The 23673-nt window shown below is 41.7% G+C and overlaps 1 protein-coding gene and 1 long non-coding RNA gene across 3 annotated transcripts; one reads left to right on the plus strand and one right to left on the minus strand.

The window, feature by feature from the left end:
• Window positions 1-4571: 4571 nt before the first annotated feature.
• Window positions 4572-12615, minus strand: LOC129442488 (uncharacterized). Of its 2 annotated transcripts, none has more exons than XR_012359689.1 (2): window positions 4862-12615; window positions 4572-4670 (listed from the first exon to the last, which is right to left on the minus strand). XR_012359689.1 is itself a non-coding variant. In XM_055202611.2 (2 exons), the coding sequence occupies exon 2, from the start codon at window positions 11377-11379 to the stop codon at window positions 5467-5469; it is 5913 nt and encodes a 1970-aa protein (XP_055058586.2). In that variant the 5' UTR covers window positions 11380-12007; window positions 12199-12615; the 3' UTR covers window positions 4578-5466. The 2 variants fall into 2 exon arrangements, 1 of the variants encoding a protein (XP_055058586.2); XM_055202611.2 differs by having other exon boundaries at window positions 4578-12007; window positions 12199-12615.
• A 9963-nt stretch (window positions 12616-22578) lies between these two features.
• LOC141351329 (uncharacterized) lies at window positions 22579-22977 on the plus strand. The gene is made up of 2 exons (XR_012359549.1): window positions 22579-22738; window positions 22896-22977. It is a non-coding gene; the product is annotated as an uncharacterized lncRNA (long non-coding RNA).
• Window positions 22978-23673: the final 696 nt, after the last annotated feature.

Consider the following 23673-nt stretch of genomic DNA (forward strand, 5'->3'; position numbering starts at 1 on the left):
TCTATGTCGGTCCTTTATTTTATTGACGGCTGTACATCAACCAACTATTTTTCATCGATCCATGATGCAAATTTCGCAGGCCATCCGAGCCATTGTACCAACAATAATGTTTTGTTTCCTTTCTTCTTCTTGTCTAATATTTTTTCAACTTTAAAGGATTTGTTTTCACTTACAAGTATCTTTTGTAACTCTTCCTCATAAAAACGCCTTCGATGACATCCCCATCATAATCACACAATCTGTAAACAGGTGGCTCTCTTGGGATACATGCCGATATAGTGAAAAACTCCTGCGTATAGTTTTCCTCATACCCTCTTGCAAAAGGACCTCTAACTTTAGAAATTCTAACTACGTCCCCAACTTTGTATCTAAATATGGGGTTTACACTGTGAGATCGGCTATCACCGTAAAGATTATGTAACACCTCGGATTTGTTTTCTTTGTTTACATCAATCGGTCTCATCTTGATGCTTCTATGATAGTTGACGTTGTAGCCACGTGTTATGTCTTGAAGTTTATCGATATAGCGCTTTGAGTTTGTAGCCGTTAAATATCTCCACATCCTTCCTCGCAGAGTCCTGTTAAACCTCTCAATTACACTTGATTTTAATTCACTGGATGTTGCAAAATGCGTAATGTTGTACTTAAGTTTTTGGAAATGTTTGTTAAAAAATTCCTTCCCCTTATCTGTTTGTATTTTCTCTGGTACACGTCCCTCTTCCAGTATTGATTCAAAGGCTTTAGCAACCTCTACTGCGGACTTGTTTTTTAACACACGTGTCCAACCATATTTACTAAACAGATCTATTGTTGTCATTTTCCTTAGCATATGCAGACATATCAACTAGATCAGCCTGAAACTGCATATCGATACCATAGACAAATACCCGATTCCTTTTGTATTTTAAAGGCGCAGTTTTATGTAGTGTGTAGGCATCTTCGCCGGAGAGCCATTCTGACACTTCATCATTGGTTAAGCGAACACCCGTTTCTTTCAAAACAGCATCTTTTAAACGTTGTTTACCTCCTAAAGAACCGGGGTTTGAAGGCGTGTAATAAATCCTTTTCATTACTTCTTCAGACATATTGTGACACCAGTCTCCACAAACGAATAACACAGAGGTTCGAAGTGGTACAAGTATTTATTGTGAAAGATTTTACATCACAAGTCATCAATGTAGTGTAGAAACTTTATACACATCACAATATTTTTGTCAAGAAGGTAATCAACCAGTGTTTCAATAATTTCACAAACATAATCCTTATCATTACTAGACATTGTAAAAACACATAAATCAGTCACATATGTACATATGCATAATATATCAGTAATTCTGATAATGGCACCACATTCAGTCATCAAGTCTAAAAAATTTTTAATAGTTACAGAAATTGACTCGTCCTTGTTAATGCATAAACGCATCAGTGCAGACCAATCATTAGAAATATTTTTTACAACAGACATTTGGTTCTCGAGATTTGTAAGTCGTTTAGCATCCACATCACATCTGTTAACAGGTACATTTACATCAGAGTTTTCATTAACAATTTTATAAAGTAAGCTGGTCATCTCACATCTAATACGATGTTTAAGTAGACACTTGACCAATCCAGTCACAAAGCATGTATTCCCCATGGCTTTTGTTAGACACAGTCAATATGAATGATACCCTTCCAGCTGTCCACAGCGTCACGGACAATCCTTTCGTTGTCAGGGCCTCCAAGTTTTTCTCTGATCTCAGAAAGTTTTTCCACAATAAAAATTTCCTCACGCAGCTCGTGTAAGATGCTGTCAACTGACCCCTGAACCCTCAGAGGATGAATCCTTAATCCACAACGGTTCAATGCTTGAGAAATGATATGTTTGAGTTCTGGCTTGAACAGAGCACGTGACAGTTCCTCAAAGTAAAAGTCAAAGAAATAGGCATTAGCCTTAAAAATACAGCTGTGCCTAAGCTGACTAGGATGATTAACCTCACAACCGCTACAGAGCTCTTTCAGCTTTTTGTCAACAAGATGCTGCAAAAGTGCCACGACGATTGTTTTTATGAGCTTGAAGCCGTCAGTCCGGATACATCCGTCTGTGGAGTCGACCCCCGCAAAGTGTGCTGCTCCAGCTACTGAACCAGTACAACCATAGGGAGTCGTAAGGAAGGTCAGGTTGTGATACCCCAGGTCCATGCAAAATTTATCCAACCAAGAGTTGTCAGAAATTGGCATAGTAATATCCATTGGGGATGACTCATCAACAGGCTTTCCAGTATCCGTCTCGAGGCTGTGGTCGTAGGGTACTGGAAACCCTTCAGACGTTTCCGGAGCAGACCCAAGGATATTGTTGTAGCATGCTGGAACAACATCAGGTATTGTAGGGACCGTCTCAAGAGGTTCGCTGCCGCTGTAGGGTGTTGCATTGTCATCAGGCATCGCCGGGGGCGGCTTGAGGGCACTGGTCCAACTGTAGGTTCTTTCATCTTCATCAAGTCCTGGTACGGGAGCGCAAAGGTACTGGTGTAGCATGGGGAAGCCATGGTTTCTTGAAGCCTGTTAAGCAAGTGTGTTGAATGATCCAAACTGGTACCATTTTAATGCCTGTAATAGGTAGGCGGGGTTAGGAGGCCGGCCCCTGAGGGTGGGACACACCTCTCTGGGTGGAACAACTTCACTTTAACGGATGTGTAGCGATCATAAAGTTCACACCATCTAAACAGTTTATCAATGCATGAAAAAATGTTGTCAAACATTCGCACATCTTTCCATTGAAGCAGATATACCAAGTTGTAGTACTTGTAATGCTCAGACTCGGGAATCGGCCAGGTATATTCCATGATCTTTGTCTTGTCGTCGCAGCGAAAAATATAAACAAAGTCATCTGGCAACTTTCTACAATGGTCTCCAACCACCCGGTATCTTGTATGAGGATCCTCGCCGTCCCACTCCGCGATGTACAAAGGGTCGTCGCCGCAGTTGTTCAAATCGTTCCAAACATAGTTATAAAATATGAACCAGTCTTTAGCAGGGAACACCAAACTAGGATCATCGGAAGTAATTCCATCTACCAAATCGCCAGCAAAGAGCCGGACGAACCGCGACTCCTTGTCAAACAGATATCTCCCCACACGTCTATCAGACATTGAGAATTCATGTCTCACAAATTTCTCATTTTCATGGAGAAACTTTGTCAAACTAACACTCTGTTTTTTCTTAGGAGCAAAAGTAATCCTTTCTTCCATTTCCACAACACCTCTTGCCGGAGAAGTACACAACACTCGTCTGGCCCTTTTAGGAGTCTTTGGAGCAGCCATTGCAACACTAGAACTACACCAGTCTTCTTGTTTAAAATACAAACTACCAGACCTTATTTAAACACTCACACAGGAGAGGGGAGGCGTGAAACAACAGAGACTATAGGACACCTGGACAAACATCATTTCCTGAGTAATTTCCGGAGTAATTTCCGGGGTATAAACATTAATTGCCACCATAATATTTTATTACAGGAAGCAAACATCTCATAAGGTGTTAGGTCGTAAATCAAGGTCATAAATCATAATTTTTGACACATGGTACATCATATTTTCTTCTGTCGTGCATCATTCCCTCAGTTTCCCCTGAGAGGGGGGAAATACTGATTTCAGTGAGGCACTTCCTTCTTTCAATGATGTAAAAATCGTCATTTTGCGTCATTGAAAGAAGGAAATCCTGTATCTCTATTGAGTGTGAAAGACTACAGACACTCATTCCTCATTTTTCCAAGGTGGGGGCTATGGGTGGGACCCACTCACGCTTCAGACCAATTACAGATCAGTGGGTGGGACTTACGAAAATATACGAACACAGACGAAAAAAAAACGATCAGCTGCCATCTTTATGCTAAGCTAAGCTAAACAGAAATTGTGGAGCGAGTCAGACTTCATGTTACAATAACAGTGGAAGTTAATCAATATGATATAGAAGAGGGTGATTTTACAAGCATGATGCTCTAATCCGCTGTTCATTGCACCTTTATGAGCCACAATACAGCAAAGAGCCCAGGCAGATCAGAAGCCCGAGGAGAAGCCGGAGCCTGGGCGTCGGCTGGGTAGAGGAGCCCGGGGAAGACGTAGCAACCATCGGCCTCCGCTGCGTAGAGAAGCTTGGACAGACTACTGCCTGTTCTCTCGCTGTGTGCCCTCTTTATAACATTTCTGCATCAGATAAGGATATGGACGTTCGTTTGGTAAAGGTTTTCAGGCAAGAGAGCAACTTTGCACGCGTATGGACATGTTTATTTCACAGACGCGTTTCGGCTTCCGAGCAAACGCGCTGCGGATTATATGAGCTTGGACAGACTCGCGCTGTGTGCTTTCGGTGTAAGATTTCTGGATCAGATAAGGATATGAACGTTTGTTTTGTGAATGTTTCTGGTCGCGTGCTTATTTCAAAGACGTGTTTCGGTTTACGAGCACAAGCTCCAAGAGCTGAGGCAGCGCGGCTGTGGAGATATTGTGCAGGGGACGCGTTTGTGTGGAGGATGCAGGGATAAACGGACGTCTAACTAAAGTAAGTAGTTTCTATTTTCTTTGTTATACTAATGTAGCAGCCCTTCAACTTGGAATAAACAGGCTTGGGAGTGTTTCCAGACGGGTGTACTTTAATTGAGACGAGTGTGCATAGCACCAACACCGTGAAAACTTAAAAAAGGGAAATAACAAAGGCAATTTAGCCAGATATAAAATAATCCCTTTACAAATGCACTTTAGCATCACATTAATTACAGCATAGCAGGTAACAGCCATTATATGAAATGGGTACCGTTATCATCACATGAACATAACAACAACATGAAATTAATTAACATAAAAATAACACATGAACCACATACCTCGCTCCGCATATCAAAGGGTGCTAAAAGTGGTAATCCAGGGAAAGTTGCCGCCATTAACTTAAATTAGACATTGGAGAGTTAGCCATTAAATTAACTTAGACATAGGAGAGCTAGCTAGAAACTTCAAATTATTCTTAAATTACTTCTGCCAAACGAATCAAGCTCTGAGATATAACACTTCAAAAAACATCTTTAGTTGAAAGTTACAGCAATATTTTTACGAGCTCTGGCTCTAAACATGCATCGTCTTGTAACATGACTTCACGTGCTCTCTATTGAACATGAACAAGGTAGAGCGCGAGCGTAAGAGTGTGAGTGAAGATACTAACCCCTTCTACCGATAGCATGATGTCAAAATAAAAGTCACATGAAATAAAAGTATGAAACAGAATAATCATAATAAAACACTGCTAGTGGTCATTTACACTCCCACCACTCACATTATGAAAAGTGAAGACAAGGATCAACCTGGCTGAACGGCTCATACTTGAGTCCTATGTCTGTATCAGTGTTTCTAGATATGTGCAGGTGAGTATTACTTAATGACTAAAGAGAGTAGACTATGTCATAAGGGGGGTTAAAGGTGTAGACAACTAGACTGATCACTCACTCTCGAGGAGGAGAACTAGTTTCTGAATGGGCCTTTCTATAATCAAAGGTTTGGTAGGGCGATCTTGTTTTGCTGATGATCTTTCTCCTACTAACACCTTGACGCGACGCACTAGTCCATCACTCTCCTTTGTGGTTTCAACCACTCTTCCCAAACGCCACTGATTTCTAGGGGTGTCTTCCTTTATAATGACTAAGTCATCTACCTTAAGGTTGCGTCGAGTCGTATGCCACTTTTGGCGAGTGGAAATGTTCATGAGATACTCTCTCTTCCACCGGCACCAGAACTGTTCAACGAAGTACTGGACTCTTCGCCACCTTTTAGTTGCATAGACATCCTCCTTTTCAAATTTTCCAGGCGGTGGAAGGGCAGTTTTGGATTTCATTAGTAAGAGATGATTCGGAGTTAATGGCTCGAGCGAGGTAGGATCATTTACTCCGTTTACAGTTAACGGACGGCTGTTCACAATGGCCATTGCCTCATAGAACAGGGTTCGAAGGGAAGAGTCGTCAAGTCTGCCTAAGTATTGACAGAGTGTGGCATTTAAGACATTACGGACAGTCCGAATCTGGCGCTCCCAGACGCCGCCAGCATGACTTGCTGAGGGAGCATTGAATATAAACTCACATTGCCTTTCTGCGAGGAAGCTCTCGATCGTTCTGGTGTCACATTGCTTCAATGCTTCTTTGAACTCATTTTTAGCTCCTACAAAATTTGTTCCTTGATCGCAATGGAGTTGCCGAACGGCTCCTCTGAGACTGATGAAGCATCTTAAAGCATTGATAAATGCATCTGTGGATAAGTCCTCAAGCATCTCAATGTGAACAGATCGAGAAGCTAGGCAAGTGAAGATTAAGCCGTAGCGCTTTTGCTCTTTACGGGCTTTCTTGGTGATGAATGGGCCGAAGCAGTCGATACCGCAGTATGTGAAGGGGGCAGAGACTTCTACACGCTCCTTAGGCAACTCTGCCATGCGTTGCTCTTCTGCAGGCCGTCTGAGTCTTCTGCACTTCACACATCTGTGTATTAGCTTAGCAACCGACTTACTTCCCCCAATGACCCAAAACCCATTGGCTCGAAGTTCTGTTAGAGTTTGATTCTGTCCTTGGTGACAGATCCTCTCGTGACAGTGGGTCAAGATCAACTTGGTAATATGTCCTTCTTTGGGTAAAATCAAAGGGTGTCTGACCTCTGGGCTTAAGGATGACTGATCCAGTCTCCCACCGACACGAAGTGCTCCTCTTTCTAAGATGGGATCCAAGCGAAACAGAGGGCTGGAGTTTTGAAGACCTTTTCCCCTTTGAAGTATCTTCATCTCTTGGGAGAATGCTTCTTCTTGTGCAAGCTTCACTATTGATTCGGCAGCTCTCTCGCGTTCTTCCACACTCACAAGTTTGCCAAGATGAGTTTGCTTTGAATTCAGCCTCTTGATTCTTGCAATGACTTTCAAGAGTTTTGACCAGGAGGAGAATCGATCTAGACGGGTAAGAAGGTCTGACTTTGAAGGTTCAACTTTAGTTGTGAACACCTGCATTGACCTGACCTCAGGATCACCGAGGAGCAACTCAGGAGTTAGGTAAGACTCTGTATGTATTTCTTGTTCCCACAGGAACTTGGGACCTGATAGCCAGTTTGATGAGGAGATGTCTGCTGCATTTAGACCTCTCGACGCATGGTCAGCAGGGTTTTCTGTTGTGTCTATGTAGTGCCACTGGCTGGGGCTGGTGTGTTCCCTGATCATTTGCACACGATTGGCAACGAAGACATGAAACCTTCTTGCTTCATTATTGATATAAGCCAGGACAACTTGGGAGTCAGTCCAGAAAAATTCTGCTTGGATCGGCATTTCAAGCTTGTTTCTCAGCATGACACTTGATCTTGCAGCAACCACTGCTGCTGAAAGTTCCAATCTTGGAATGCTTGTGAGTTTTGTTGGCGCAACTCTAGCCTTTGCCATCACAAGGCTGCAGTAAACTTCACCATCTTCATTCTTGCTTCTCAGATAGGAACACGAGCCATATCCTATATTGCTGGCATCCGAGAAGTGATGGAGTTCCCTTGTGACAATTTTACAGAAGCCTTGTGGTTGGTAACATCTCGGTATTGAGACTTCCTTCAGCAGTTGTAGGTCACTCTTCCATCTCTCCCACCGTGGACTTAAGTCTTCGGGAAGTGGGTCATCCCAGCCAATGCCTCGACGGCACAACTCCTGGAGGATGCACTTTCCAGTTAAGATAAATGGAGCCACGAATCCGACTGGATCGTACAAGGAGGCAATGATGGATAGGATGCCGCGACGTGTGGAGGGCCTGGTCTGAGGATTTACATTAAAGCTGAAGGTGTCTTGTTCAAGGGACCACTGAATACCAAGAGCACGTTCTGTTGGAGCTGCATTTAGGTCCAGATTGAGGGGTTCAGATGTGACTGCTCTCTCAGTTGGGTCCACAGAGTCCAGAACTGCTCTTTCATTTGAGTTGAACTTGTGTAGATGCAAACCTCCTCTCTTGCACAATTCTCGTGCTTCAGCAATCAACTCCTTTGCTTCTTCTACGGAGGGGACGCTGATAAGCCCATCATCGACGTAGAAGTTCCTTTCAACAAAGGCTGATGCTAAAGGATACTCTTCCTTGTGTTGACGTGCCAAGTACTTCAGACCAAAGTTGGCACATCCGGGTGACGAAGTGGCGCCGAATAGGTGGACAGCCATTTGATACTCTTGTGGCTCTGCTTCGAGGTCTCCATCCTCCCACCAGAGAAAGCGTAAGTAGTTCCTTAGTTCAGGAGAAACGTAAAACTGGTGGAACATTTTCTCGATGTCACATATGATGGCTACAGCCTCTTTCCTAAAACGACAAAGCACTCCAAGGAGAGAGTTGATCAGATCAGGACCTGTTAGGAACGTATCATTTAGTGAGACGCCACGGAACTTCGCTGAACAGTCAAAGACGACCCTTAGCTTCTCTGGCTTCTTGGGGTGGAACACCCCATGGTGTGGTATGTACCATGTAGTTTGCTGTCCTGTCGCAGGAGAGGCTGGCTCTGCGTCACCTTTCTTTATCATATCCTCCATGAAGGACTTGTACTGTTCTTTATACCGCTCGTTATTTTTCAATCTTTTCTTCAAGTGCTGCAGTCGAATTGTTGCCAGCTTCTTGTTGTCTGGTAGCAGAGGAGGCTCTGTGCTCTTGAAGGGAAGGGGCATTTCATAGTGTCCATCTTTCCTTTGAACTATGTTGTCACTCAGAAGCTGAATGAAGCGAACGTCGTCTTGAGACACATACTTGTCTTTGTCTGCATACTTCCTTTCATTGAAGTCTAATTCCAAGACCTTTAGCACGTCGTTGGTTGATGGTGCAGGTATTTCCTTCACTGTCACTCGATGGACGAATCTCTGGTTTCCCTGGCGATCCAGATGTGGATTGGATGAGCCTACTATACTCCAGCCAAGTTCAGTTCTCTGGGCGAATGGATCATTTTCGCCTCCTGTGATGACTTCCTGGGGGGCTAACGCCAACGGGCAATCACTTCCAATTAACAGTCCCACCTCACAGTCCTGCAGCAGCGGAAGTTTGTTTGCTAGATGCTTTAAGTGAGGCCAGAGCAGCGCTGTTTTGGAAGTTGGAATGTAGGACTTGTCAACCGGGATGAAGCCACGAGTGTAGGCTTGGCGTAGCTGAATCTGTTTTTCAGACTGTAGTCCTCGTACTCGTAGACCGTAGACACTTTTGCTGGCTATGGGTGTGTCAACAGATGTCATGGTGCTTAGTTTGAGCTGTACTGGTTTAGTCTCCACGTTCAGATTTTCGAGTAAGTCTTCCAAGACAAATGTCGAGTCACTCTGCGTGTCTAGAAGAGCATACGTTACAACTTCTTTCTCTGGTTCATTTGCCGATGACATGAAAACAGGGACGATGCTTGAGGTGGCGAAGACACGCTGCGTCACTGCATGGGATGTCACTTTGATCTCCTCCTGACTAGTGCCTTTGTCTGTGGAAGTGGACTGTCTCTCTTTTGATTCCACAGATCGGTTCTCTCTCTCTTCGTGTAGACAGGTGGGGTGACGTCTGCCGCAGGTGACACAAGTGTGTCGTGTTTTGCAATCCTTACTGCTATGTCCCTTTCTCAAACATCCGTAGCACAAATTGTTTTCCCGTATGCTGGCTTTCTTGTCTTCTAGAGACTTTGCTGCAAAGGTAGGGCACTTCACGACGCCGTGCATCTCATTTTGGCAGATAGGACAAGGTGGTCTTGACTTGGTATTGAACACTTTCTCAACCCTTTCCGTGGGATTGTTTCTTTTAGTGCTTGTGTGAAGTGCTCTAGCTCTTTTGGACTGCCTGTCATCTGTGTTCTTGATCAGAAGAGGAGATGCGACAGGGTTACAGGCTATCCGAGCCTCCTTCTGGATGAACCTTGTGAAACAGGAAAAGCTTGGGTAATCCCCGGATTCGTCCAACCTTTCCGTGACGACTCTGCTCCATCTGCGTGTGATCCAGTCAGGTAATTTCTTCAGCAACTTGTGGTTCTCTTCACAGTCGTCTAAGATGGCCAATCCCTTCACATGAGGCATCGCTTCAACGCATCCTTGCAGGAAGTCAGCACACTCTCGAAGTGCAGCGGGATCACTGGTACCAATCTTGGGCCATTTCATGAGCTTGTCTCTAAAAGCCCTTTGCACAATGAAGTGGTTTCCGTACCTTTCTTTTAGGACCTTTAAGGCTCCCTGATATGCTTCTTCAGTGTTTCTATAGAAGAATCCCTCTACAGCTTTACGTGCTTCTCCGCTCAGATAGGTTTTTAAGTAGAACATTTTTTCATGAGCTGGGAGAGGCTGGTGGTCTATGAGGGCCATGAAGGACATCTTCCAGTCTACATACTTTAGGGCTTTGCCAGAGAACTTTGGTGGCTCAGGAGCAGGCAGGCGATTAATACTGAGTGAGTTAATGAGAGCTTGGGTAAGGCTGTCTTTCTCAGGAGATGCTAGCGCATTGGCGCATGCTTGTGGAGGCTGGTATGCGTTGGCCCTGGGATTGAGTTGGCTTTTGAATTCAACTGTGAGATCAGTCTCTTTTAGCCAGTCTTTGGAGTCATGTTCAAGGCTCTCGGATGCGTTTACTCTCGCCTCCGCTATTCTTACTTCTGACTCTGCTTGAATTTGCTGTAGTCTTTTCTTTTCCTGACGCATATTTGCCTCTATCCTTTTAAGAGCTACTTGCCTTTCTTCTTCTAACCTTTTAAGAACTAGCTGCTTCTCTTCTTCTAACTTGCTAAGAACTTCTTCTTGAGCTTGTATTTGATATACTGCTTTAATCCTTTCTTGTTGAGCTGCGAGTTCTGCTCCTGCATCTACATGTCTGCTTGAGCCCTGTGAGTGGAGGGATTTTTCTGATAGAGAAAGTACAGTATCTGTCTTTGTGTGTCCGAAGATAGATCCATACTCATCCTTCTTAAGTGCCATCCTCACTCGTAGTTTCTCAAGTTCTGGATTGAAAGCCTCATCTACAGTTTCTAGCCGTTGTCTTATTATTTCGCTGATCTCTGCTGTGAGTGCTATACAAGCATCCATTTTTGGGACAATGTCTGGGGTAGCATTGTGGTTGCGTTGAATGGGCTCATAACATTCACTTACTGCACTGTGTCGACTTTGGATTTCTTCTCTGAATTTATTTAGTTCATCTTGAGAACAGAATGATTTTAGTGCGGTCCTAACCTTTCCTGCCACCTCTTTCCAGTAGCCATAAGCTCTCATGAATTCTTTCTTGTGTTTAATTGCTTCCTGTTTGTGCATCTCGTATCCCTTTTCTGTAAATGTTCTTTCACGGGAACTAGACCTGACTGGCTGTGGGTTATCTGTTTTTGTGAGTGGGTTATGTGTGCCAGCTACTTCTTCTCCATTAAGTGACATTTTTGAAGTTGTGTTGCTGTTTGGTTATATTGAACTACTAAACTATAGTTTAATTACTGAAATATAGCTAAATAACTCAACATACACTTAATACCAAACATGCACTGAGGGTAATTATCATCAATAAAATGTAGGCTAACACACAAACAGCTTAGCAATGAATGCTATAATACAGATTTACCCGCAAATGAATTTACATTAACAGGTTCAATTTGTTCAATATATATATATCACCCTTCTGTATCTTTAAATTCACCTTTCAGATGTATGATTAATTTAGAGCATCAAACATGTACAGTATATTGTTTATAAAGGTGACTTAAGTTCAGTGTTTGCAATCAAAGAGTCCCGTGACTTTATGCAACAATCAGCATAACCGCAATAGACTGATCTTGCCTGAGTGCCGGTTGAAATGAGGGTGTTTGAACAGCAGGTGGCAGTCTTGTACACAGAATAGCAGATGGCAGTCCTTCTAACGTCGAGTTGAGTTGAGTTTCGTTTCACTCCACATCGAGCGACGAGTTTTCACTGTAGCAGCCCTTCAACTTGGAATAAACAGACTTGGGAGTGTTTCCAGACGGGTGTACTTTAATTGAGACGAGTGTGCATAGCACCAACACCGTGAAAACTTAAAAAAGGGAAATAACAAAGGCAATTTAGCCAGATATAAAATAATCCCTTTACAAATGCACTTTAGCATCACATTAATTACAGCATAGCAGGTAACAGCCATTATATGAAATGGGTACCGTTATCATCACATGAACATAACAACAACATGAAATTAATTAACATAAAAATAACACATGAACCACATACCTCGCTCCGCATATCAAAGGGTGCTAAAAGTGGTAATCCAGGGAAAGTTGCCGCCATTAACTTAAATTAGACATTGGAGAGCTAGCCATTAAATTAACTTAGACATAGGAGAGCTAGCTAGAAACTTCAAATTATTCTTAAATTACTTCTGCCAAACGAATCAAGCTCTGAGATATAACACTTCAAAAAACATCTTTAGTTGAAAGTTACAGCAATATTTTTACGAGCTCTGGCTCTAAACATGCATCGTCTTGTAACATGACTTCACGTGCTCTCTATTGAACAAGGTAGAGCGCGAGCGTAAGAGTGTGAGTGAAGATACTAACCTCTCCTACCGATAGCATGATGTCAAAATAAAAGTCACATGAAATAAAAGTATGAAACAGAATAATCATAATAAAACACTGCTAGTGGTCATTTACAACTAAGGTGGCATTTATATACACAATAGCATATCTGAGCGGGGTTTTATATGTCTATATCAGTGGGGAACCTTCAGGGCCTTCTACGCCTTCAGAGAAGGCCTAAAAAATTTATAAAAATATTTTTTATTATAATAATACAAATAAATAATATTCAATAAAAATATGTTTTTACATTTTTTTATTTCTATTTAATTCAATTTAATACAATACATGTAATATATTTTCTCTCATCTATGTTCTAACGTTAAGCTTACTGTCAGGTTCATGTCATGAAAACATCTAATCCAATCAGAATCGTCTGTCTCTATTAAGGCCCGGTTATCTGGCTCATCCATTGGTTAGGACTTCATGAATCCCAGGGAAGGCCAAGCTATGTGTTTTGGTGTGGAGAGTGACGGGCAAATCGACCAATCACGTTTTGATTTCAAGTGGGCGGGCAAAAAACAAAACATTGTAAGCCTTCATGAAGTCCTAATCATGCAACAAACTGGATGCGAGCTGCCATAAAACACGAAAAGACGAAGATCATAGACCGTTAATATTAATACAGTCTAATGGCCCGAATTTCTGCGGTGAGAGTGGTTGAGGTAAATGGCGGAAAACGTGATTGACGTTGTGGCTAGCTTGATAGGGCTGAGGTAAAAACGAAATAACTTAAGCGCGTACTCGTGAAGAGCACAGCTGGGAGAAGCGCGTGCAGAGGAGCCTGCATATGACGCGAACACGAGAAAAATAATGGTTTCAATTATACTTTTACTTCCTGACAGTTTCACTTGTTACGCGAGGATAGTAATGACTGACAGACGACGCCGAATTACATACACTATCATTTCCTAACTACATCTGAGAGAATGCGAAAACATTCAAATATTTTTTACCTCGCTATACCCGACAACAGTTATAAGCCACAAGGAGGTGCACTGAGAACGCAGGGTGCTATATTTCCCCTTATGAAAAAGATTAACAAGGTATCCTACAGCTAAATATATATTTCCAAAAAATAAAAAACAAATTAAAGAACTTAATTTAAGCTTGTTAAATGCAAATTTACAGAGCCCCTGTCATTACAGAGCAGCAGAATCTGTATTTGTGTTTATCAGTTAGATTAAAGTAATTTTAAACTTTAAAACTGCATTTAAAGGCAGACATGCCCATTCTGTAATATAACTTTGTGTGCTCAGATATTTTACACGTTCACTGTATGATTTAACGAAATACGAATAGCCTAGTATTATGGATGGAGAGGCATTTGCACTTCATTGCATATTTTGAAGGCCCAGCTGAAGTACCCACGGTTCGCCACTGGTCTATATTGTGAGAGCAGTGAAGCCAATATAACACAGATGTAATTACAGTAAACACGAGACAAAAAGAAAATTGGTAAAACTAAATAAACATTTAAAATGCATACCCTTTTTAACTACTTGAAAAGACATTTGTACTGCGGATCTGAAACCGCACGTTACTGTTTGAATAAGACTTTGCTACACACCAGGCCAGACTGTTATTGTGTGTAACACAATGTAACATCACGTTTAAAATTAAGTCATGATTGGTGTCTGTCAGACACAGTGGTGATGGCTATTTTCTTTGTTTTACTAACGTGGCATTTATGTACACAATATCATATCTGAGCCTTGTTCCGATTAATGGGAGTGGCTTGCAGAGCTGTGCATTGTGGTGCATAGTGGGAGTTGTAGTTTTTCATACAAATGTGCTCTAAAGTCACTGTAGCTGCCAGTAGAGACAGTTTCATCATTTAAGTTTCATCATTTAAGTTTCATCATTTAAGTTTTATAAGTTCCATAAATAAGTTTAACTTAAGTAACCACTTTTGAATATATCATCTTATATTTGTTTATTTGCATTTCTTTTCCTTTGAAATATGTGTATAAGGTGACTTATTTATGTAGGCTTATGTAACGGGAACAATTATTCTCGTCTAGTAAGGGATTAAATTAGTGCTGCCCTGGAAGACTGAGTAACGAAAGGATCTTTGTCCCCGCACCCAGTGCTTTTAGTCTCTGTACACACTAGAGTATGTATATCAGGAATCAGGACGAAAGGCGAGGGACACGAAGCAGGATGCAGATGCAGGTTACGAACAGAAATGACATTTATTCAAATAAATAACATCAAACAATACACAAGCAAACCAACAGGCAGGAACTGGAACAAAACAGAACACGGAGCACAACTGACAGGTAACAGGCGACGATGAACCGGTGAGTGAATGACAGAAAACAAGGGTATAAATACACAGACAATCAAAAAAGGAACAGGTGTAAAGAGTTAATGTAATCAGTCAATGAAAGTCCAGGTGACAAGGATCAGAGACAAACACAAAACATGACACGGATCGAACCGTGACATAAGCCCCCCCATAAGGAGTGGCTCCCAGACACTCCACCATGACACAAAAACACAAGTCCAGGTGAGCGGATCTGGGGGAGGGACGGAGGGCTCAGAAGCCCAGGCGGAACCGGCAGAGCGGAAGTCCAGGGCGGGTCCATCCACAACGGACCACCATCGCTGGAATAAACAGCGCTCTTCTTCGGCCATCTTGGGCCAGGCAGAGAGTTCAACCACAGAGGAACTGACTTGGAAGGTTCGACCATCACAGGAACCAACGTAGAAGATTCGACCATCACAGGAGCCGACTCGGAAGACTCAACACACACAGGAATCAACCCAGAAGGCTCGACCGCTACAGGAACCGACGTAGAAGGTTCAACCATCACGGGAACTGACCTTGTCCCCACCGTTGCGTAACCCGCTGCATCCATATATGACCGGTTCATCTATCAGGAATCAGGACGAAAGGCGAGGGACACGAAGCAGGATGCAGATGCAGGTTACGAACAGAAATGACATTTATTCAAATAAATAACATCAAACAAAACACGAGCAAACCAACAGGCAGGTAAAAACTGGAACAAAACAGAACACGGCGCACAACTGACAGATAACAGGCGACGATGAACCGGTGAGTGAATGACAGAAAACAAGGGTATAAATACACAGACAATCAAAAAAGGAACAGGTGTAATGAGTTAATATAATCAGTCAATGAAAGTCCAGGTGACAAGAATCAGAGACAAACACAAAACATGACACGGATCGAACCGTGATAATGTATGCTGTTTCCTACCTTATGGGTGAATGCCCCTACAGACCGACAAGGGTAGGCTTCAGTTAGTTTAACGTCACGAGAAAGCCTTCTGAAGTAAAAGTGTATGTGATACAGAATGACATATATAAAATTCACATAATCCTCCCTCCCCCGGTCTATTAAGGTAAGTGAGACGCCCTTACTCCCTGACAGACTTCACTTAAAGATTACGATTACACTTCAGGTAAGTATAAAGAAATATAAATTTTGTTTATTTCCTGTATAATTTCTCAAATAAGAAATTATTTGTAATGACTCAATATGAATGAAAACAAAAAGAAAAATAAATAAAAATAAACAAGTGTATTGCGTGAATTTCTTTGTACTGTCACCCAATCACTTTCAATGTATTCACTATAGAGTCAATCACTTTAAAGTGACAACCAACAACACTTACAATCTCCCTTTTAGCTCTAACTTTACTTATAACTTTATGTCACCAAGTGACGATCTGTGAGGGCGGAACCAAAAGTGTGTAAGATCGGTTCCGCCCGGTGATGGTTCCGTCAGGACGACTGAGGCAAAACACCGGAATTCCCGGGGTTTCCCCAAAACTCTAAATCAAGCCTGATATCGTTCAGGTGAGAGCAGGGGCGGACTGGCCATCTGGCACACCGGGCAGTTTCCCGGTGGGCCGACGTACATTTTGGGCCGATCCATCTCATACTATCTTTAGTCTGAGCAGCCCAGTTAGCGTCTTTTTTTCTAAACAGACCGGCCCACTGACATTTAAGCAGCAGCCCATTGGTTATTTTCTTTTAAACGACATTACGCTGGCCCAATGACTGACCAGCCCAGTCATCGTCCTTTTTTCCCAGCTAGACCGGCCCACTCAGCAGCAGCCCATTGGTTATTTTTTTTGAATGACATTAAGCTGGCCTAATCACCGCTTTGGTCTCTGTGCAAGCGAGCGTGCATCGTCGGTCAGTTCACGTGTCAAAACAGAGAGAGAGAGAGATGGAAAAAATGCAAGGGAGGTGCAGAAAAACTGCGCCACAAAAAGAAACAGGCTCTTCAGGCAGACGCCGAAAAACGTGTTAAAATAACACAAATGTCGATCTTCAACTCGCGTCGCTGGTGATGATGATGATGATGATGATGATGGCGGTGGTGGTGGCACTGGCAGAACCAGCACGCAAAGTGTCAGAGAGACGAGGGAGAAGTGAGTGTAGTCCCTGCGGTAAGCAGAACTGCTTTCAAAACACAAGTTTAGATTGATACCCCTTGATAAACACAAAATTATCACAAAAACACAAAATTATGGTGACAAAGCTGCAATAAAATAGTTTCAAAACGTATCATTTCTCTTCAAGCAAAATCAAACAATCCAGGAGATCTGCTTACAGACAAAATATATGTTTATTGTATATAACAACACACTTGACAGATAATGTAAAAAATATCTTACTGTAATCACACTAGTTTAGTTCAGTGAATGCATACCTGTCAAGTATCCCGTTTTGGCCGGGAAAGTCCCGTATTTTACCCTCCTTTCCCGCCGTCCTCCCGTATTAGTATTTTCCCGTAAATCTCCCGTATTTTAACCTCCGTTATTACAAAATAATTAAGCCCGGGCGGAGTAACAAAAACATTCACAATCTATCTGAGCTCTGTCACTAGCCTCACGCAAAAGATCCACTGATTCCGCTAATCCACTTCGTGTTTTTCCGCCCGCTCCGCAGCATCTCTGTGTCCACTCTCTCCCTGGAGAGCGAAGATGACAGTTTCTGAAGTTCATTGCATTAACAGGTAGATTTATTACATTATATCAGTTGTTAAACCGGAGAATTACTCATTTGGAAGTTTGTTTATGTATTTCTTCCGGTAATGATTTGCTGTCGGTGTTCTAAAAGTGCTAACAACTTAGCAAGCAAACAACAACAAAATAACCACATTCTTAGTATTATCGCTTGTCTAATGGATTTAATGTTCCCGATCAGATCTAAGTTAATATAAACACTAAATTTGCTGTTGTTGGCACACTTTGTAGACAAAAAAAAAACCACCAATGCAATGCCTTCACAAAATAAAGACAGAGAACGGAAAGGGAGGCTGCTAAAGGCAGTTCAACATTGCAAACGTGGACTCAAAGCTTTATCAAGCCAGCAGGTAAATCATATAGCATATTTATTGTCACACTTTAATTCTTGTTATTTATTATATTTCCCATTATAATCACTTGTAATCACTTCTAAGTTAATGCTAGTAATATAGTAACACATCATATATTTATATGCATATTCATTTTCTAAATGACTGTTCTCATTACAAAGAAAAGTGAATGGTTTATAAATAATTTTGCCATTAAGGTATAACGCAAAATAAGTTAAATTAAGGCTTTTCAACCTAATGCCAGTGGGTTTTGTACAGATGCAAATTTGTGTGTATAGTATGTACAGTATGAGTGTAACTTATGAAATGTAGTTTTCACAGAGCTGTGTGTTTCACTAGTTTTCTTGCTAATAAATTAGTTTGTTTAGTTAATTTTAACACAATTATCAGCACACTAAGGTTTAAAAAAATTATCCGGCCCTCACATCGTAACGTTATTTACCATCCGGCCCTCAGCGTAAAATGAGTTTGACACCCCTTATACCATTTTGTGTTGTCATTTAGGCTATAGCACCAGTCTTAAAATGTAAGGGATACTGAAGCTTGTTTGGGTTGGTAGGACTGCTCGCGGTGGGCGCCAGAAAATTTCCCTTATTTTCAAATCCAAAACTTGACAGGTATGAGTGAATGTAGTGAATACTTTCCTGTACGTACTGCAAGTAATAATCAGTTTTCAATATTACTGTAAGCAGCACTTTCATTCTGTAAAAAGTCGCCAATTCAATGGCAAATTTTGCCAATTGCATGAAGCTTGTTTTAGGATTCATAAGTGTGGATTACTAAACTAAACTAAACTAAACTAAACTAAACTAAACTAAACTAAACTAAACTAAACTAAACTAAACTAAACTAAACTAAACTTAACTAAACTAACAAATAACACGTTCTAGAAGTGTTTGTTGTGTCAACTCTCGCTCTTTTCTACCTGCTATTAATTGGGTTTAGTGCTTTTATGGAATTGGAGTTGCTATTGCTGTATACATATTTAAAGGCATGCAAATATGGGTGGTATTTGTAATTATACACTGCAAAAAAATTATTTTCAAGAAAAAAATTCTTAGTATTTTTGTCTTGTTTTCAGTAAAATATCTAAAAATTCTTAAAATAAGATGCTTTTTCTTGATTAGCAAAATGACCCAAGAAAATAAGTCTAGTTTTTTAGACCAAAAATATTAAATTTAAGTGATTTTGTGCATAAAACAAGCAAAAAAATCTGCCAATGGGGTAAGCAAATTTTTCTTGAATTTTTCTTGCATTTAGTGTTTTTAGATTTTTTGCTTACCCCATTGGCAGATTCCTTTAGCTTGCTTTATGCGCAAAACCACCCAAATTCAACATTTCTGGTCCAAAAAGCTAGACTCACTTTCTTGGGTCATTTTGACCATCAAGAAAAAGCATCTTAATTTAAGAATTTTTTGATATTTTTACCGAAAACAAGCCAAAAAAAATTAAGAAATTTTTTTCTTAAAAATAATTTTTTGCCGGGTATGTTGTGTGGGCCGATTTGGGCCAAAATGCCAGGGCCAAATTTTTGTCCCAGTCCAGCCCTGGGTGAGAGCGATCAACACAGCGATCGCTGATAGGCTGAAGAGGAGAGAAGGTTGAGAATATAAAGAGCTTTGAAGATGTCAGACGTTTTTGTTGGTGGCACTTTGTGCATACGTTGCTTGTGCTCGTTGTTACGGTGGAGATCGGCTGGGTTGACTCACACTTATCCCTCAGGGAAGACGAGAGGTTGGAGACGTTGGAATAAGGAAGTTATCATGTGATTTGGATGTGGAGAAGCAAACACGACGCTGGTGGATGTATATTGGGAAATCGGTTGGACAACCAAGCGTGAGTAAACAATCACAACGAAACGCTCTGTGTTATCCAGAAGAGGAGTTACTATTATCTTTTTGGGGGTGTTGAAGGTTACCGGCCCTGTGGAGGTTGAATGCGTAGGCGAGCCGAAGAAGTAACCGGAAGACATAGAGGGGCGTTGTGAATATATTTACCTGTGAAATCTTTTCTCTTTCTCTGGCGTGTACAACGCCCAACCCGCCTCTCGAGCAGCCAAGACCTAGGCGGCCAAGCCTTAAACTTCACGTGGAGTGCGTGTGCAGAGTGCTGTAGTGAGTGTGGCTTTTACCGTGTGTTTCACTAAGCTTGCTGTGTGTGTGCTGTATTGACAGTAAACGAAGCCGCCCGGGCCCTGTGCAGATTGTGCGAAGAAAATAGCATGTTGAGGCCTGAGCCAGAGGAGAGAAACTGTATTAAAGGTCCAGTAGTGTGAGTAACCTACCTGTGCAGTATATCTCTTACCTGTGTTTACAGCAACGCCTCGAAGAGGACCAAGCAGTGTCAGTAGTGAGAAACCCTTTACCTCTGTCTCCACGGATGCTTTGGAGTATATTAAAGGTCCAGTAGTGTGAGTAACCTACCTGTGCAGTATATCTCTTACCTGTGTTTACAGCAACGCCTCGAAGAGGACCAAGCAGTGTCAGTAGTGAGAAACCCTTTACCTCTGTCTCCACGGATGCTTTGGAGTATATTAAAGGTCCAGTAGTGTGAGTAACCTACCTGTGCAGTATATCTCTTACCTGTGTTTACAGCAACGCCTCGAAGAGGACCAAGCAGTGTCAGTAGTGAGAAACCCTTTACCTTTGTCTCCACGGATGCTTTGGAGTATATTAAAGGTCCAGTAGTGTGAGTAACCTACCTGTGCAGTATATCACTTACCTGTGTTTACAGTAACGCCTCGAAGAGGACCAAGCAGTGTCAGTAGTGAGAAACCCTTTACCTCTGTCTCCACGAATGCTTTGGAGTATATTAAAGGTCCAGTAGTGTGAGTAACCTACCTGTGCAGTATATCACTTACCTGTGTTTACAGCACCGCCTCGAAGAGGACCAAGCAGTGTCAGTAGTGAGAAACCCTTTACCTCTGTCTCCACGGATGCTTTGGAGTATATTAAAGGTCCAGTAGTGTGAGTAACCTACCTGTGCAGTATATCACTTACCTGTGTTTGCAGCAACGCCTCGAAGAGGACCAAGCAGTGTCAGTAGTGAGAAAACCCTTTACCTCTGTCTCCACGGATGCTTTGGAGTGTATTAAAGGCCTAGTGTTGTGAGTAACCTACCTGTACAGAGTGTAACTTACCTGTGTCTGCAGCCGTGCCTTGTGGTGGATCCCCTGCGTCCAGTGAGGTCAAGACGGAGTGACCTGAGGGCGAGAGAGACAGAAACAACAGTCAGATAAGTTGTGACTCGGTGCTGGACCAACGTTAATTGTGTGTTCCTTATTTTGCCTCCAGGAGGAAGCGGAGGGCGCCACGAGTTCAAAAACACCACAGAAGGAGACTCCTGGCCCCCGTCCCCTGGTCCAACTCGCCCTGGAGGCGAAAAGAAGATTGTTTTTAAGCTGCCCCTCCCCTTTTTCCCTTACCTTTTAAATATTTAATAAAGATACCTTTTAACTGTAGTATACTCGTCTGTCTGGTCATTGGGGTGGTCTTGGGAACCTCCTCGAGGTGGAAAGTAGAGAGGGGCGTGGCCTGTTAGCTACCTTGGGTCTGCCCCGGCCGTGACATTTACTTTGAATTAAATGACACCACTTAATTTACCTTTTGAAACACAATCACATTCAAAAACAGTGAGAAAATAACCGCTTCAATGAGCATTCACAATTTCACACCCAAAACACTGATGAATGTCCCTGTTAAAATGTTCAACCACAGTTCACTTCAAGTTTTATAACCCAACTTTAAGGTTTTAACTGTACCGTCCATCAAACCACAATGTCCCAAAAGAACAAATAGGAAATACCAGTCTGTAGAATGATGCGTGGAAATATGTTGTCTTGAAGTAGCGTGCGTTGAAATTAACTCGAGAGATGTAACTTAGTTGCCTCTTCCAGTCGCAATATCAATATCAGATGAATCACACAGATGAATTACAAACGAACCACCCTCGAGATGAATCAGCTGAGATGTCGTTTGGATGGCAGGGTAAACTCAAATCTTCTCAAAACAGTGCTTTATATCACGATTATATACAGCAGCCGCTGTCTCACGTGTAAGGACACGTGTTAACCACAAAATAAAACGACGGATCCGTCCATACCAAAAACGTCACTTCAGTGTAAAGTAAATAACGTGACACAGCAAAAATATGTCAGATATAGCAAAAATGTCACAAATACGAGAAGAAAACTCACTTATTAAGCACTTTAACGTGTGCCTGCAGCCAGCATAAAGTTACTGCGTCATTCCAGCAACAGCTGAGCTTCTTGGGAGCCGATCGTCAAAATGCAATCTTCAACTGTAAAACACTTACAGTCCACAATACAGTGATGTCCTCTGTCCGACCAAAACTCCGATTTAGTTCTCTTAAAGCAACTTTATCGAACGAGCTTCTCGGACACGACACGACACACACTTCAGCTTACTCTTCTACTTTTTTCTACTGCGCGCTCTGCTTCGTGCACTCTCACCACTCGCACGTAAACCAGTCTGCGCGTCAAAATAAAAGTCTCTCAAAAATAATTGTTATAAAAGTAGATCCCGTTACATTTATATAGCGGAACTAATGTTCTGAGGTTTGTTTGAGTCAGACGCATATTGATGTAACACCAGCATCGTAGTATTTACATGCTTTGAAGTATGTAGTGCAAATAGGTTGCACGTGTGTGGACTGACTGCACATAGATCGCACGGGCCGAGTTACCTGCGGTTTTGTTAAGTTTCTGGTAAAGTCATTACATTTATAAGTTTACCGAGACACACAGAAGAGAAGTTGCCTCTGTTACCTGTTTTGTGTTGTCATTCCCTTTGGAGTTAATGCGGCCAATGAGGTATGAATAGTTTTTTTTATTTGTAATTATGTTAAGTATAAATGTGTTAATGTTTATTTGCAGTCAATTTATTGTTGTGTTGCTTGTTTATTCATGTGCTTTTCTCTGTGAGAATATTTCTTATTTCTGTAACTTATGTGATTTATGTTTTGTTTAGTTCTGACGGCATGCTTTATCCCATGTTTGATGGCATATTTTGATGGCATCGAGGATGACTAATAAATGCCCGTAAAGAAGAACGCTTTGTGTCCGTGTCTATTAACTGGAGGGAGTTATAGTGAGAACTCAGCCTGCTCGACACGAAGCGGAGACGTGGGGAGATTATGATCTGCACCTGCCGCTCGTCGACGGAGCTGCACGCAAGTTTACATTTGAGTGTGAATTCAAGCATCAAAGATAAGACTGTGCATACAATGTTAACATATTAAGAGGCAAGCAGAACCCGGAAGCACTGTTTGGTTAAACCTTCAAGAAGTCAAATATTTAAAATAAGTTAAATATTAAGAAGTGGAATAGCCTTCAACTGCAAAAGGGGTTCTATAAGTGCTAAAAGTTAAATGTTAATTTGTGATGTGCATGTTTACATGTTGGAGTGATTGTTCAACTCATTAAGTTATTTACTTCTAAGCAATTTGAAGGGTAAATAATTATTTAAAGGGACCATCATAATATTTCACATTTTTGTTGTTATTATTTTGGTGTTAAAGAGAAGTGTTAATTCTGTTTTAAGTGAAAATAAGTTCATTTGAATTGTGAAAAGTGTTTCTAGCAGAGTACACTGTAAAACATACATGGTGAATTCTAAAGTTTAAGTGTATTATTACAATATAAACAAAAGCTTACTGGTAACATTAAACTAGGCTTGTTAGTTACTTTAGCTCATTCTAAGGTTTAGCTACTAAACAAAGGTGCTAATTCATAAAATATCAAAATGT

This window comes from Misgurnus anguillicaudatus, chromosome 20 (genome assembly GCF_027580225.2).
Source record: "Misgurnus anguillicaudatus chromosome 20, ASM2758022v2, whole genome shotgun sequence".
In the NCBI taxonomy this organism is placed as follows: Eukaryota; Metazoa; Chordata; class Actinopteri; order Cypriniformes; family Cobitidae; genus Misgurnus; species Misgurnus anguillicaudatus.

Bases quoted from the DNA above. Each gene is read 5' to 3' on its own strand.
- LOC129442488 (XM_055202611.2), bottom strand. From the start codon at position 11,379: ATGTCACTTAATGGAGAAGAAGTAGCTGGCACACATAACCCACTCACA.